A 14,106-nucleotide genomic window follows, 5' to 3' on the forward strand; every position below is an offset into this window, starting at 1 on the left:
TTGTCTTTTTGTCTTTTTAGGGCCATACCCTCGGCATATGGAGATTCCTGGGCTAGGGGTCCAGTAGGAGCTTCAGCTGCTGGCCTATGCCACAGCCACAACACCACCAGATCCAAGCTGCATCTGCCACCCACACCACAGCTCACAGCAACGCCGGATCCTTAAGCCACTGAACAAGGCCAGGGATCGAACCTGCAACCTCATGGTTCCTAGTTGGATTTGTTTCCGCTGAGCCATGATGGGAACTCCTCATTGTGGTTTTGACTTGCATTTTCCTAAGGACTAATGATGTTCAACACTTTTCATGTGTTTTTTGGTCATTTTATATATCTTCTGTGGAGTAATGTCTTTTCAAATACTTTACCCATTTTAAAATTGAGTTATTTGTCTGATTGTTGAGTTGCAAGGTTCTTTTATATATTCTGATACCAGACCCTTTTCAGATATATGATTCGCAAAAATTTCACTCTGTGGGTCGTCTTTTTCACTTTCTTGATAGTGTTCTTTGAAGCTCAAAAGTTTTTAATTTTGATAAAATTCAAATTATCTATTTTTTCCTTTTGTTGCTTATATTTTTAGTGTCATATCTAAGAAACAATCCATACAAGGCCATGAGGATTTATACCTATATTTTCTTCTAAGTGTTTTATAGTGTTGGATTTTACCTTTAGGTCTTTGATCCTTTTTTTTTTCCAGGTGGTAAATCAGTTTTGTTAAATATCTTTAGAAAATCTCCAATAATGGAAAGAAAAAATGTGACTGCTATCAATGCTAAGCATTACATGGATGGATACGGGAAATCTAGTCCTAAAGCATGCAGAGTACAGTCCGAGTGAAATTATAGTGGTGGAATAAATAGAATTCCTGCTTAATCTTATTTTTTTCCTTTCAATTCTATTGAGATGTAATTGACATACAGTACTAAGTTCAAAGTGTATGTCCAGCATAACGACTTGATTTATCTAATGTTGTGAAATGACTACCACATTAAGTTTAGTTAAATCATTTGATCCATTTGAGTTTACGTAATTAAATTTATTTATTTATTTATCTATCTATTGGTCTTTTTATCTTTTTAGGGCTGCACTTGCAGCATATGGAGGTTCCCAGGCTAGGGGTCCAATAGGAGCTGTAGTCGCCGGCCTATACCACAGCCACAGCCACTCGGGATCTGAGCCACGTCTGTGACCTACACCACAGCTCGCAGCAATGCTGGATCCTTAACCCACTGAGCGAGGCCAGGGATGGAATCCACATCCTCATGGATGCTATTCAGGTTCTCTAACTGCTGAGCCACCCGGGAACTCCTTGGGTTAATTTTATGTGTGATGTGAGGTAAAGATCCAACTTCACTTTTTCCCTGTATGTACAGGTAGTCATTCCAGATCATTTGCTGAAAAGACTAATTTTTTCCCATTGAGTGGTCTTGGCACATTTTTTGAAAATCAGTTGACTGTAAGTTTATTTCTGGTTTCTCAAGTCTATTTCATTGATATGTGTCTCTCCTTATCTCACACATAAGAACATTACAAAGGTCATTCTTAAATGGCAAGACCTCCAGTCACGAGGAGTCAATTTTGTTGCAATTCCACCATCAAGCCTCTCTTCTGACTGAATGTGCTTGCCTTGGACACAGCTTACCCTCTCCTGTGGCTTCTGTTGCCACCCGGAGGCTGATGATTCTCAGATTTCTCCCCAGTCCTGGGAGCTGGGATGGGTTCCCTTGACTGAGTTCCAGAAACCTCAAACCCTTGTCCCAGTGAACGCTTCCTTTTCTTTTCTCTCCCTCTCTCTCTCTGTTTTTTTTTTTTTTTTTTTTTTTGCTTGCTCCCACGGTATGGGGAATTTCCTGGCCAGGGTTTGAACCTGCATTGCAGCAGTGCTGGATCCTTAACCCTCTAGGCCATCAGAGAATTCCCTTCCCTTTCCCTTTTTTTTTTTTTTTTTGCCATTTCTTGTGCGGCTCCCACAGCATATGGAGCTTCCCAGGCTAGGGGTTGAATCAGGGCTGTAGCCACTGGCCTATGCCAGGGCCACAGCAACACAGGATCTGAGCCATGTCTGCAACCTACACCACAGCTCAGGGCAACACCGAATCTCCAACCCACTGAGGAAGGCCAGGGATCGAACCCGGAACCTCATGGTTCCTAGTCAGATTCTTTAACCACTGTGCCACAACGGGAACTCCTTTTTTTTTTTTTTCCCCTTTCCCTTTTGACCTTCTCTTTCCCATTTCATGGGATGATTCCCACTGTGCTAAGTACTTCATGTGTATTATCTCATTTAATCCTTATAAGGACCCTACAGAAGGTCACATTGTAAGTGGCAGAGCTAGGATTCAAACCCAGGTCAGCTCAGTCCAGAACTCTTGCCCCTAGCCACCAGATGACTTCCTTGCCATATTGCCGGTAGCCAGTCCTGCACCATAGCTGTTGGGGTGAAGTGCCAAGAAGAAGAGCGGTCCTTGCCTGAACAGTCTCTCATGCTTTGACCCCACATTTTCTTGTCCTTCTTCTCATTTTGCAGATGAGAAGGATGAGGTTGAGAGGTCCCTCAGCCAGCAGCAAGCAGAGCTTGGACTGGCATAGGCCATCCAACCTCAGAGCTTTCCAGGCATGGGATCCTATATGATGAATGTAGCACTGACCAAGGAATGGAGAGACCCAGCTTCCAGATGAGTATGCTCCTTTATTTATTTATCATTATTTTTTTAAATTGAAGCATGGTTGATTTATGATGTGTTGATTTCTGCTGTGCAGAAAAGTGATTCAGTTATACATATACATACACTCTTTTTTAAAAAATATTCTTTTCGGAGTTCCCATTGTGGTGCAGCGGAAACGAACCCAACTAATACCCAAGTGGATGAGGATTTGATCCCTGGCCTTGCTCAGTGGGTTAAGGATCCGGTGTTGCTGTGAGCTGTGGCATAGGTTGCAGATGTGGCTCGGATCTGGTGTTGCTGTGGCTGTGGTGTAAGCTGGCAGCTGTAGCTCCAAATCGACCCCTAGCCTGGGAACTTCCATATGCCGTGGGTGCGGCCCTAAAAAAAAAGTTCTTTTCCATTATGGTTCATCATAGAACAATGAATATAGTTCTCTGCTATACAGTAGGACTTTGTTGTTTATCTCCTGCATGGATAATAGCTTACATCTGCTCCACCCTCCCACTCAGTGTGCTCATTTATGCATGAACTGGAGGCGATGGGAAAATGTCCTGAGCGTCTACCTCTCCATCTGTCCCCAGACTAGCCCTGCCCACTGCCAGGGCTGTCACGAGGCCCAAGGAGCTGGAGCCAGTCAAGTGCTCCAGGGACCAGAAGCACACTTTGTTTGAACAAAGGCCGGTGCAAAAAATGCCAGGGGTCCTTACCACTGTCCAGCGATGCTGAGGGAGGAGGGTGCTCTGGGTGCCCGGAGAAAAGACTAGATCATTGGATAGGGAGGGCAGGCATGAGCTTCGGGTGAGAAACAATTGTCTGAACAAGTTAGAATCATCCTGTTATGAAATGAGCATCCTCCAGAGGTAGTGAGCGTCCCACCGCTGGGGAGGGGCAAGCAGCTGCTGGAGGGTGTGCCCTGGGGGAGACTGGAGATGAGTCATCTCAGTTTCCGGACCAGTTCATGTTGAGATTCTAGCTTTGGGAAGCTCTGCTTCTAAATGCAGAGAGAGTTCAGTGAGTGGACCCCACTAGGTTTGAAAATTTATTGTCAAGAAGTGAGGAAAATGCTGTTTTAGGTTTACCAGCAGGTATTTTTTTAATTGAAGCACAGGTGATTTGCAGTGTTTTAGTGATTCAGTTACACATGTATATAAATATATACAGATTCTTTTTCAGATTCGTTTACATTATAGTTCTTTGTAAGATATTGAATATCGTTCCCTGTGCTATACAGTAGGTCCTTGTTGTTTATCTCTTTGATATATAGTGGTGTGTATCTCTTAATCCCAAATTCCTAATTTATTTCTCCCTCCTTTTCCCCTTTGAGAACCATAAGTTTGTTTTCTATGTCTGTGGGTCTATTTCTGTTTCATAAATAAATTCATTTGTATCATTTTTTATGTCCCACATTAGGTGAAATTTTATGATATTTGTCTTTGATCTATTTCACTTAGTATGATAATCTCTAGGTCTGTCCATGTTGCTACAAATGGCATTATTTCATTCTTTTTTTATGGCTGAGTAATATTCCATTGTATGTATATGTGTGTGTGTGTGTGTGTATTACATCTTTATCCATTCCTCTGTTGATGGACATTTAGATTGTTTCTATATCTTGATTATTATAAATAGTGCTGCTGTGAACATTAGGGTGTGCGTAACTTTTTGAATTAGAGTTTTCATGTTTTCCAGATATATGCCCAGGAGTGGCATTGCTGGATGATATGGTAGTTCTATATTTAGTTTTTAAGGAACCTCCATACTGTTCTCCATAGTGGCTGCACTAATTTACATTCCTACCAACAGTGTGGGAGGGTTCCTTTTTTTCCATATCCTCTCCAACATTAATTATTTCCAGACTTTTTGCTAATGACAATTCTTGTTTTTATTTTTTTTAAGTTTTATCAAAGTATAGTTGATTTACAATGTTGTGTTAATTTCTGCTGTGTAGCAAAGTGACTCAGTTATACATATATTCTTTTTAATGTTCTTTTGCATTACAGTTTATCACTGGGTATTGAATATAGTTCCCTATGCTATACAATAGGGTTAGGGTTAGGGTTAGGGTTAGAGTTATCCATTGAGCATGGCCATTCTGACCAGTGTCTACCAGCAAATTTGTTTGTTTGTTTTCATTTGGTTTGGGGAAGAGCCGAAAGATAGAATTTATCTTTAGGTTAAAGATGGAACATTGGTTAAAAACAAAAACCACTTTAAAATGGGCCTCTCGGAGTTCTCTTGGTGCGGTAGGTTAAGGATCCAGCATTATCACTGCAGTGGCTTGGGTCGCTGCCATGTGCAGGTTTGATCCCTGGCCAGGGAACTTCCACCTGCTACAGGTGCAGCCAAAAAATAAAATAAAATGGGCCTTTGGAGAAGAGGAAGAGAAAAGACCAGATTCCAAGGGGCGTTGGGGACAAGGCTGCGGGTCTGAGGTGGGCAGTGTGGGGCAAAGGCTTCAGGGCCTGGCCTCTGGAGGAGGGGTGGAGAGTGTCGTTATCTCCTGTCCCACTCAGGGCAGGTAACATGTGACATAGCAGCAAGCAGAGGACATCGGGAGCCTCTGTAGAGGGGGCAAGCCAGTTGATTCCATGGGTTTTTTTTTTTTTTTTTTTTTGCCTTTTCTAGGGCTGCTTCAGTGGCATATGGCGATTCCCAGGCTAGGGGTCTAATCGGAGCCGTAGCCACTGGCCTACCAGGCTAGGTCAGAGCCACAGCAACGCGGGATCCAAGCCGCGTCTGCAACCTACACTACAGCTCTCGGCAACGCTGGATGGTTAACCCACTGACCAACAAGGCCAGGGATTGAACCCGCAACCTCATGGTTCCTAGTCGGATTCGTTAACCACTGTGCCATGACGGGAACTCCGATTCCATGGGTTTTAAATCCAGGGGCCGGTTGAAAGTGTCCTTTGTGTGGCCTAAGGGCCTCTTGAGGACTTTCAGAATGTTTTGTTGAGTGTTTCCATCCAGTGGCTGAGCCAGGCACCCTCCGGTCAGGGCCCACAGGGGAGTGGAGAGGAGCAGACACTGTCTACCGTGGAGCATCGGCTGGGGGTCAGGGAGCCCTGGGACAGATTTGTGGAGCTGAGGTCACCTCTTCTCAGGGGCTGGCAGAATTTATCTGGGAGGCGAGGGGGGCCCCGAATGAAGGCTGGATTTCCTTTGGTCCATTCAGTGATAGCTGCGATGAATGCTAGTGGTTCTTAGAGGGGAGAGGGCTCTTCTGGGTTGGGAGAGTTACAACCATCTGGAGGACACAGGGATTCTGTGCCTCTAACAACAGGGCTCTAGAACTGTCTATGTTGCAGGAAGGCTTGTACACCTCTTTCTTTTCCTAGGAAAGACTTTCCATGTCTGTTGTTCCTTGGGAACCCCAGAGAAGCTTCTACTCACTTCAGAGGGACTTAAATGTTTTCTATGAATAGACCCACCTGGAGAGGGTTATCAGAACTGGGGTGGGGGGGAGGTAGTGAGAGGCTAGGACGCCCCTGTTTGGTTCCTAATCAGGGGGAGAAAGATTAGTGGTCTAAGGCGATTTGGGATTAGAGTAAAGTCAAGTTCGTTGCAGCCTCTTCCCTTCCTGGGCAATGAGGGACTCTGAGCACGATGGTCAGGGCCTGAGAGCTGCCCAAAGCCCGCATAGCAGGGTCTGCATGATTAGCAACAGGCTGTCCCCATTCTCAGAGCCCAGCAGCTCTGGGAATGAGCCCCTTGGATGTTAGCACCTGGCCCAGTATTTGCAGGGTCCAGTTAGAAGTTGCATTCATGAACCATTCACGAACCATTGCATGGCAAGGGTGTCTCAGGAAAACACTTGGCAGAGCAGCTGGTGAAATAAAAAGCTGGGGAGGTCCCATCCCCATCCTACCTCCTCCCCATGGCTTGATCTGCCCTGTCAGCCACCTCCTATCCTTCTCTTTCCTGGGATGAAGGGCCTCAGAGGAGTTTTGTCCTTTGCATTTAAGCATCTGGGAACCCAGGAGGCCTGGACTGCTTACGGTGTAGGCAGCAGGTCCAGCCTTTGGGCCAGTGGGACGAACCCTCAGCACAAGCCCCACTGTGTTTCCTGGGAGCTCCCCCAAGACTTCCTGTGGCTGTAGGACAAGCACTCAGCTCCCCTCAGGCGTGGGCTCCAGTTACCTTGTGCATGAACTTCAGAGTCCCTTCACTGACAGAACAGGTGTCTTTGGCTTTTTTTTTTAAATTTGTTTCTAAATTATTTTATTTTTGTCCCACCGCAATATGTGGAAGTTCCCCAGCCAGGGATGGAACCCAAGCCACAACAGTGACCACACTGGATCCTTAACCCACTGAGCCACCAGGGGGCTCCTGTGTAACAGGTGTCTTTGACCTTGACTTCTGGACAGTGAGTTTGGGGTCATAGGAGCGAAGACAGTCACCATCCCGGCCAGAGTCTACACTCTCAGGTGCCACTTCCTCCCACCACATGGCCAGGAGCACGTCCCAGACGTGTCATCCACCGGAGCTGGTCATTGTTCCACAAGGTGCTGGTCCGCAGCTCCTAGACACCCAAGCAGACCTTCAGATAGGTGTCTGCGCCCGTGGTCCAGTCTCCCCACAGACCCATCGCCAGGAAGTTCATGACCTCCAGCCTGGCCAGACCTCTCTGCTGGGGACAAGCAGTCCTGGCTGGTGGCTGCCGAGCCATGGCACACACACTGAGGCGGCTTGAGGCGGTGGGGGGGGCTTTTCTGCTGTCCCTCCTGGAGCCAGAAAAAACCGTGGAAGAGGCAACTTAGAAGATGGATATGGATGAGCCTATAGCTTTGATTTTGTTTAATGTTTCCCACTGGTTATGAAAGCAATACTTACTCACTCTGAAAGTTTGGAAAGTATAGAAAAATCATTTTAACAACACAGCAAATGCTCTCCTGGCAGAATTCTCCATCAGTATCACCATCAACATCGTTGACCCCCTCTTAGTAAACTAGCACTGCTGGACCAATCCTATCCCAGGAAGCCTCCTGCAGGGCATCCCAAGTAACCTCTGCCTGTCTCCATCCCTGTGCTGCTCATTGCAAATAGATCATTGCTGGGAGTTCCCATTGCAGCTCAGCAGTAACAAACCTGACTAGTGTCCATGAGGCTGTGGCTTCGATCCCTGGCCTCGCTCAGTGGGTTAAGGATCTGGCATTGCCATGGGCTGTGATGTGGGTCATAGATGCAGCATGGAACCTGCATTGCTGTGGCTGTGGCACAGGCTGGCAGCTGTAACTCTGACTCGACCCCTAGCCTGGGAACTTCCATATGCTATACCTGTGGCTCTAAAAAGCAAAAGCAAAAACAAACAAACAAACAAACAAAGAACATTACCACAGCTTTTTCCTTCCCAGCATTGCATTCTCCTTGCCCTTTCCCCCACCCAGCAGGCCTCACCCCTGCAATTAGCAACACTCTACCACATTTGTGCTGAAACTCTCCTGGTCCTGGAACATCAGCCAAATCCTGGGTCACTTCCTTGGGAGAGTGGGAAGATGGATTTGGCCCTGGTCAGGTTATGCTGGAAGCTGGAGCCCTGGGTAGGCCAGTTGATGGGGGCCAAGGGCAGGTGCTGGAGGGTGCCCTGCTGCAGGGCATTGCAGCAGAGGGTGCAAATGCTATTGGGCCACAGGAGGTGCCATGTGTTCTCTAGGAAGGGGCCCAAGTGCCAGAGGCTGGTACATGCATGGGCTCCCTGCCAGCCATAAGCAGGGCATAAACTGGCACAAACTAGCAGCCATGAGCAGGCCATAAGAGCAACAGCAGGAGGAGGATGCCTGGGAAGGTCTGTAGAGATGGGGGCACTGGCTCACATAGAGGTGAGCCTGAGAAGGAAGTGTAAGGGCAGGTCTCTGCAGCTTCTCACCTCCTTCCCTCCTCAGGCTCTCCACACACTGCTGACTCAGCCACACCTCTTTTTAGCACCTCCACCTCCAGCCTGGGCTGGTCTCCTTGGCAACAGTAGAGTGAGTGTAAAGTGCAAAACAGGAGCTGAGAAGAGCTCCGCTGAGGGTACTCAGGGACCCTGTGGAAGGGAATAGGCCCCATTCTGAAGCCAGCGGGTCTTGGGCACTGCTGGTGAATGGAACTTGGGTCTGCTTGCTCAATATGCAGCAAAGCCAATCTACTGACACCTGGTTATGGTGAAGGAAAGTACAGCATTTATTGCATGATACCAAGCAAGAAGAGCAGGCAGCTAATGCTCAAAAGACCTGAACTACCTGATGGCTTTCAGACAGGGGTTTCTAAAGACACATTAGGGGTGATGGTTGCAGGGCATGTGATCAGCTCATGGACATTCTTCTGATTGGCTGGTGGAAAAGTAACAGGGTGGTATTTCATGAATCTCAATCATCAATTTTCTGGTTCCAGCCTGTCTGGAGTCCACTTGTTCTAGTGATCATCATGCAGTTAATGTCTTCTACATGGTATGGGGTTGCGGGGATGGGAGATGGGGAGGGCTTAGTTTCTGCAAAACAACTCAAGGATATGCGTCAGGATACGATTTATAGCCCTTGAGAAGGAATGAGGTATCCTTGACTTTGTTTTATGGCTAAGCTATTATTATTTTGTTTTGTTTAACTGCTTTCCTTTATTTTCCTCTAATTATTAACTGATTGAATGTGCTCTTTGGAACTCGGGGAATGTCTTGGAGGCTAAAGTTTTCCTATAAATAAGAAGTGGGGGACATGGGAAGTCTGTCTCAGAAAGGCCCTGCCAGTTTACCCAATAGGGATTTTTGAATGCTAGAACAGGAAAAGTCCTGGCCAAACCAGGAAGAGTTGGTCACACTTGTCCTGCACTCATCTAATACTTAATCTGATCTGTGAGAAATAGGACAGAGGCCCTCTCGATGCTGCAGACCCACTTGACTCTGGCCCTACTGTGGTTCCTGCATCTTTGGGACCTTGGGTGCTTTGCTGCATGGGTTCCAGTTCTGGCTTTGTGACCATGGGCCAGGACCTCCATTTACTCCGTTTATCAGTGAAGAGGAGTATTGATACCCACCTGCCCAACAAATCATATTGGATGGTTGGGGATATGAAAAGACCTGTTGAGGACTTTTGATAGGTGACTGCTGACATTTGGTCCTCTTCACCCTGCTCTCATTCCAGCGAGGGGAGTTTAGAAAACTGAGACCAGCCTGCGGTCACCATGACCTTACCCTGCTCTATTTACTTGCTTTGATTGCAGGCTTTTCTGATAGAAGCGTGTCCATTTAATCACTGTCTCCCTTACCTGCACAGTTTAGTACAGTTTAGAAGTTCTTTCATATCCATGCACGATCTTATTTCTCATTTACAAAGCACAGATTGTACCAAAACCTCGAGACCTGCATGTCTTTTTTGTCATCCTCATTTAGAGCAAGAATACTAAATACAGGATTTCCCTCATGGCATAGCGGGTTAAGGATCCGGCATTGTCACTGCAGCAGCTCGGTTGGCTGCTATGGCGCAGGTTTGATCCCTGGCCTGGGAACTTCCACATGCCATGTGGGTGGCTGGGAAAAAAAAAAAAAAAAAGAACACTAAATGGAGTCAGAACAATAGCTGACATTTGTTGAGTCCTTACAATGTGCCAGGCACTTTGCTAAGTACTTGGCATACAGTTAACAGCCCAGGAAACCAGCTCTGTGATTTTCCCATTTTTACAGATGGGGAAACTCAGACTTCGGGGGTGTTTAAGAAACATTTCCTAAAGTTACAGAGCTGGTAAGTGATGAGCCAGCATTGCTTATTTTCCGTGAGCCTTTCTGGATCTTGCATCTGACAGGGACCAACCAGGAGCAGCACATGGACTCCTCACTTCTGCCTGAGTCAAGGGTGCCAGGCTGCTGAGTTTGGACAGAAGATGGAAAGAAGGAGGTGGAGTTGGTGGACAGGATGCCCCCGGTTGGTGTGGGTGCCCTAAACAGGATATTGGGGAGCCTGGGGTTGGACTCTCAGAGCTTATGTTCCCCTTTGGTGTGACTTTGGCCAACTCACCTGCACTTTCTGCCTTCAGTTTTCCCATCAGAAAAATTGTTGGTCATTATTCACAGCACAGCTGCTTTGGGATAGCTTAGCATTTCCCGTGGGTTATCAGATTCATTCTTACAAGATCCCTCCTGAGTGGGTACTTTGTTTCTTTCCATTTTACAGAGAATGAAAGCGAGACACTTGGGAGGTGAAGTGACTTGTACCAAGACATTCAAGGTAGTTGGTTAGGGGCGTCCTGGGCTTGAACCTAGACCAGTCTGATTCCAGAGCCCAAAGCTTTAACCTCTGGGCTAAATTCGTGGCGCCCTTAGGTCCTTACAGCTGGATGAGATTGGGTTCCTCTGGGCCCTTCTCTTTTGCTAGGGTCAGAGACGTCATGCAGATCAAGCAGGAAGGCCATCCCAAGGCTAGGGGTCCTCAGTGGCAGTCACATCTAAGTCACATCTAAATCAGAGGCATCAGTTTGATGTGGCCCTGGAAGTGCCCACCCTATCCCCAGCTTTCTTCCCTCTCCTGGACTCCAGTTATGTGGCTCCACCATCAGCCCTTCCCTGGCTTGTCTTGGAGTGTGCTTCCAGATGCTCTAGTCCAAGGGGGAGCTCAGCTGAGGGAAGGGAAGAACGTGGCTCATTACTTTCCCTGGTACTTAGGGAGGCACTCAGCTCGCGGGCTTGCATCACCCCTGCAATAATTGTTGGGAGACAGTTCCTATGGGTGTCTGTATAGAATCATCTTCTTGAAAATTTTTCATCGCAAATGGCCCTGCAAGATGATCTTATCTCTCCCCAGGGCAGAGGGCAGATTTGTTTGCTGTTTCTCCAGGGCAATGATTGGGCAGGTTTGCTAGTAGCCCCTTATAAGATTATAATTTCCTAAACTCTGGGTTCCTCAGCTGTGACACAAACCTACTGTGGCCATGGCATTCACTCAGACCCGCCTCCAACTCGGCCCCATGGGACTTGGGGACAAGGGAAGGTGAAGTTCATGCTGCCAAGAGTGCCGTGAGCAATAAGGCCCTTCCGACATGAGAGTTTAGTGTCTTCTGCCTGGAAACTGGGGATTAGCCTACAGGTAGGGTGACTCTCAGCCCCTTCATAGCTCTACACAGGTTTGGTGACAAGGATGGGTGCTGATGGAGACAGGTCCTTCTGGAAGAGGAGAGGGTAAGAGCCCATGGGGAGGTACCCCAAAGAAGCGGTAGCAAAGACTCTCCCTCAAGTGGCAGTAGATGGTGAGGGAGTCAATGTCCCTCGCTGTCCTTCCTGTTAGTGAGGCCCTGGGGTCAGCAGAAGAGGGAAGCGTGCAGACCGCCTGTCACTTTGGCTGTGTTTCACATCCGGCAGCCAGGAGAAGGAAGGGCAAGGAGTCCTCAAAGCAGACATCTCTGGGTGGATCCCATCTGAGCCCAGGCTGCTGCAGTTTTGATGGAAACCCAAAGCACAGGGTAGACCACAGCTGCAGGCATTTCTTCCGGTAACAGCTAAAGCCACCTGCTTTCAGGAACTTTTGCGCTTTGACAGCGATGCGTCTTCCAAAAGCCGCTCCCAGGGGACAGAGGGAGGGCTCTCCGCTCTGTAAGGCAGTTAGGTCACCGGGCGTGGCCACCTCCAGAAAGGGCTCCTCTCTCAGCTGCTCTCCGGCCTGTGGGGCTGCAGGGGAACGTGGACCTATTTTGAACACTCAGAGAAGGTCCGCCACTTCCGAGTGGGAGGGAGCTTCCTCCGGGCCAGCTGGAGTGGACTCGGGAAAGCACGCGCGGCTCGGGAGCCTGGGTTTTGCAGATTGTACCGTGTAATCGCGAATCCTTTTTTGAGCTTATTCCGGATTTGGGTCTTCACTCTGTACTTCAGTTTTCCCTGCACATTGCTGTCTGCCTGACCTCGCCTTCTGCGGCTCTCTGTACCCCTCCGCCCGAGGCTCAGCTCCGCTGACCCCCAAGTGACCATTCGGTGACCGAGTCAGGGGCCCTGGGAGGGATTCCTGACCCGGTTCCCACCCCCACAAGCCTCCCAGTTTCCCAGGCTGACTTGGCTAATTGATCTGGAGGTCTTGCCAAAAAGCATATCCTGGAGGCCTGTGGAGCCTAAATGTGTGCAGCCGGCTGTGGGGCTCGCCTGGCCTCAGCTGCTTGGAGTTATTAAAAGAACATAAGTGCTGGTAGCGCTGGGTGACTAATGGTGACCACTGGGGGTGTTGCCATCAGCTGTTGGGTGAGATGATGTGTATCCTGCCTCACTCGGTTCCCAAGGCCTGAGTATCCCTAGAGGCTGGTAGCCTTTCTCAACTTCTGGGCAGGGCTGCAGGGACCTGAGCTTGATCAGAGCACAGAACTTAATCAGTGGCCTGCAGGCTCCAGAGAGCTGGCTGTAGGTCCAGCCCAGTTCTAGGCATGGTGGGGAGGCGTGCACCCTGAGGACCCATCATGAAGAAGCTAACAATTTGGTGAGAGATGATGTGATGCAGACCCTGCAGGAGCATGGAGAGCATGGATTATGGAGTCTGATGGGCCAACTCCAATCCTAACCCTGCTGCTTCCTGGCTGTGTGACCTTGGGCTGTTTATGAACTTCTCTGGACCTCTGTTTAAGTCTCATCTGTAAGTGGGGATAAGACCTAACCGCACAGGAGTTACATGAATCAAGAGAGTAAGATCAGTTTTGTTTTTTTTTTTTTTTCATTTTTGGTTGCCCCAAGGCAAGAGAGTAAAATCAATTTTAACCCAACATTGGGTCCTAAGGGAAGGAGACATTATCCTTGGCTGGGTCAGCTTACAATATGCAGCCCAGTAGCTGAAGGCTGAGTGGATCAAGCCCAGGGCTTAACAGTAGCCTGCAGTTCCCTCACTTTGCTCTACAAACATAGCACGATCACTGTTATTATAGTAACGGGAGATAGGAGTTCTCTCCTAGGGTGGCTTTTTAGTTAAACCCAGGTGCATAGACCATGGCGGTGATGGCCCTCTTGGGCAAGCTATAGGAACCGGTGGACTTTTCTTTGCAAGCATCACTGTGCCAATGGGAGCCTGGCCTGTAGCTCCCCACTTTGGTGCCAGGATAGATATTTCCTATTCTAGTCTGATCCCTAATCCACATGTTCTACATGGTAATGAGTTCAGACTCTTAGAGGAAACTTTGAGCCCTCTGGAGAGAGTGGCTCACCTGGGTGTGAAGGGCTGAGGGGAGGGCACCTTGATGCTGGGCCATGAAACAAGCATCCATCGAACTTGGGTGAGACAAAACCTGAGCCAAGAATGGCCCCTGTTCTTAAGACGTTTGTAAGAAGTGCTTCAATAAGTAGCATGTGCCTTTTCCCAGACCGTGATAGGAAGCTCCTAACACTGCAGCAAGCCTAAGAAACCACAAATGACTAACTGATGCATTCATTCATTGATTCATTAAACATTTACAAAGCATTTACTATGTTCCAGATTATATGGCAGGCAGTAAGTAAAGGTAGCATGAGA

The 14,106-nt window shown here is 48.0% G+C and overlaps 2 protein-coding genes across 4 annotated transcripts in view; both read left to right on the forward strand.

Annotated features, from left to right (window-relative positions):
- Nucleotides 1–2,678, forward strand: part of PALD1 (phosphatase domain containing paladin 1) — a 151,835-nt gene extending 149,157 nt beyond the window's left edge. The window contains exon 21 of one of the 2 annotated variants that reach the window (XR_014828071.1): nt 2,527–2,678. Coding sequence is in view for 1 of the 2 variants with exons in the window: in XM_084997228.1 (XP_084853354.1) it covers nt 2,527–2,631 (105 nt within the window). In the remaining variant the exon portion in view is untranslated. The remainder of the gene's footprint in view (nt 1–2,526) is intronic. The other variant, XM_084997228.1, reaches the window with a different exon arrangement.
- The window catches only part of ADAMTS14 (ADAM metallopeptidase with thrombospondin type 1 motif 14), a 119,654-nt gene continuing 108,087 nt past the window's right edge, over nt 2,540–14,106 (forward strand). Inside the window, exon 1 of one of the 2 annotated variants that reach the window (XM_084997215.1) lies at nt 2,540–2,678. Coding sequence is in view for 1 of the 2 variants with exons in the window: in XM_084997214.1 (XP_084853340.1) it covers nt 2,654–2,678 (25 nt within the window). In the remaining variant the exon portion in view is untranslated. The remainder of the gene's footprint in view (nt 2,679–14,106) is intronic. The other variant, XM_084997214.1, reaches the window with a different exon arrangement.

Source organism: Sus scrofa, chromosome 14 (assembly GCF_054392235.1).
Source record: "Sus scrofa isolate SSC_HxYL_T2T_F1_AM1 chromosome 14, Sscrofa_HxYL_maternal_Yorkshire_Landrace_v2.0, whole genome shotgun sequence".
In the NCBI taxonomy this organism is placed as follows: domain Eukaryota; kingdom Metazoa; phylum Chordata; class Mammalia; order Artiodactyla; family Suidae; genus Sus; species Sus scrofa.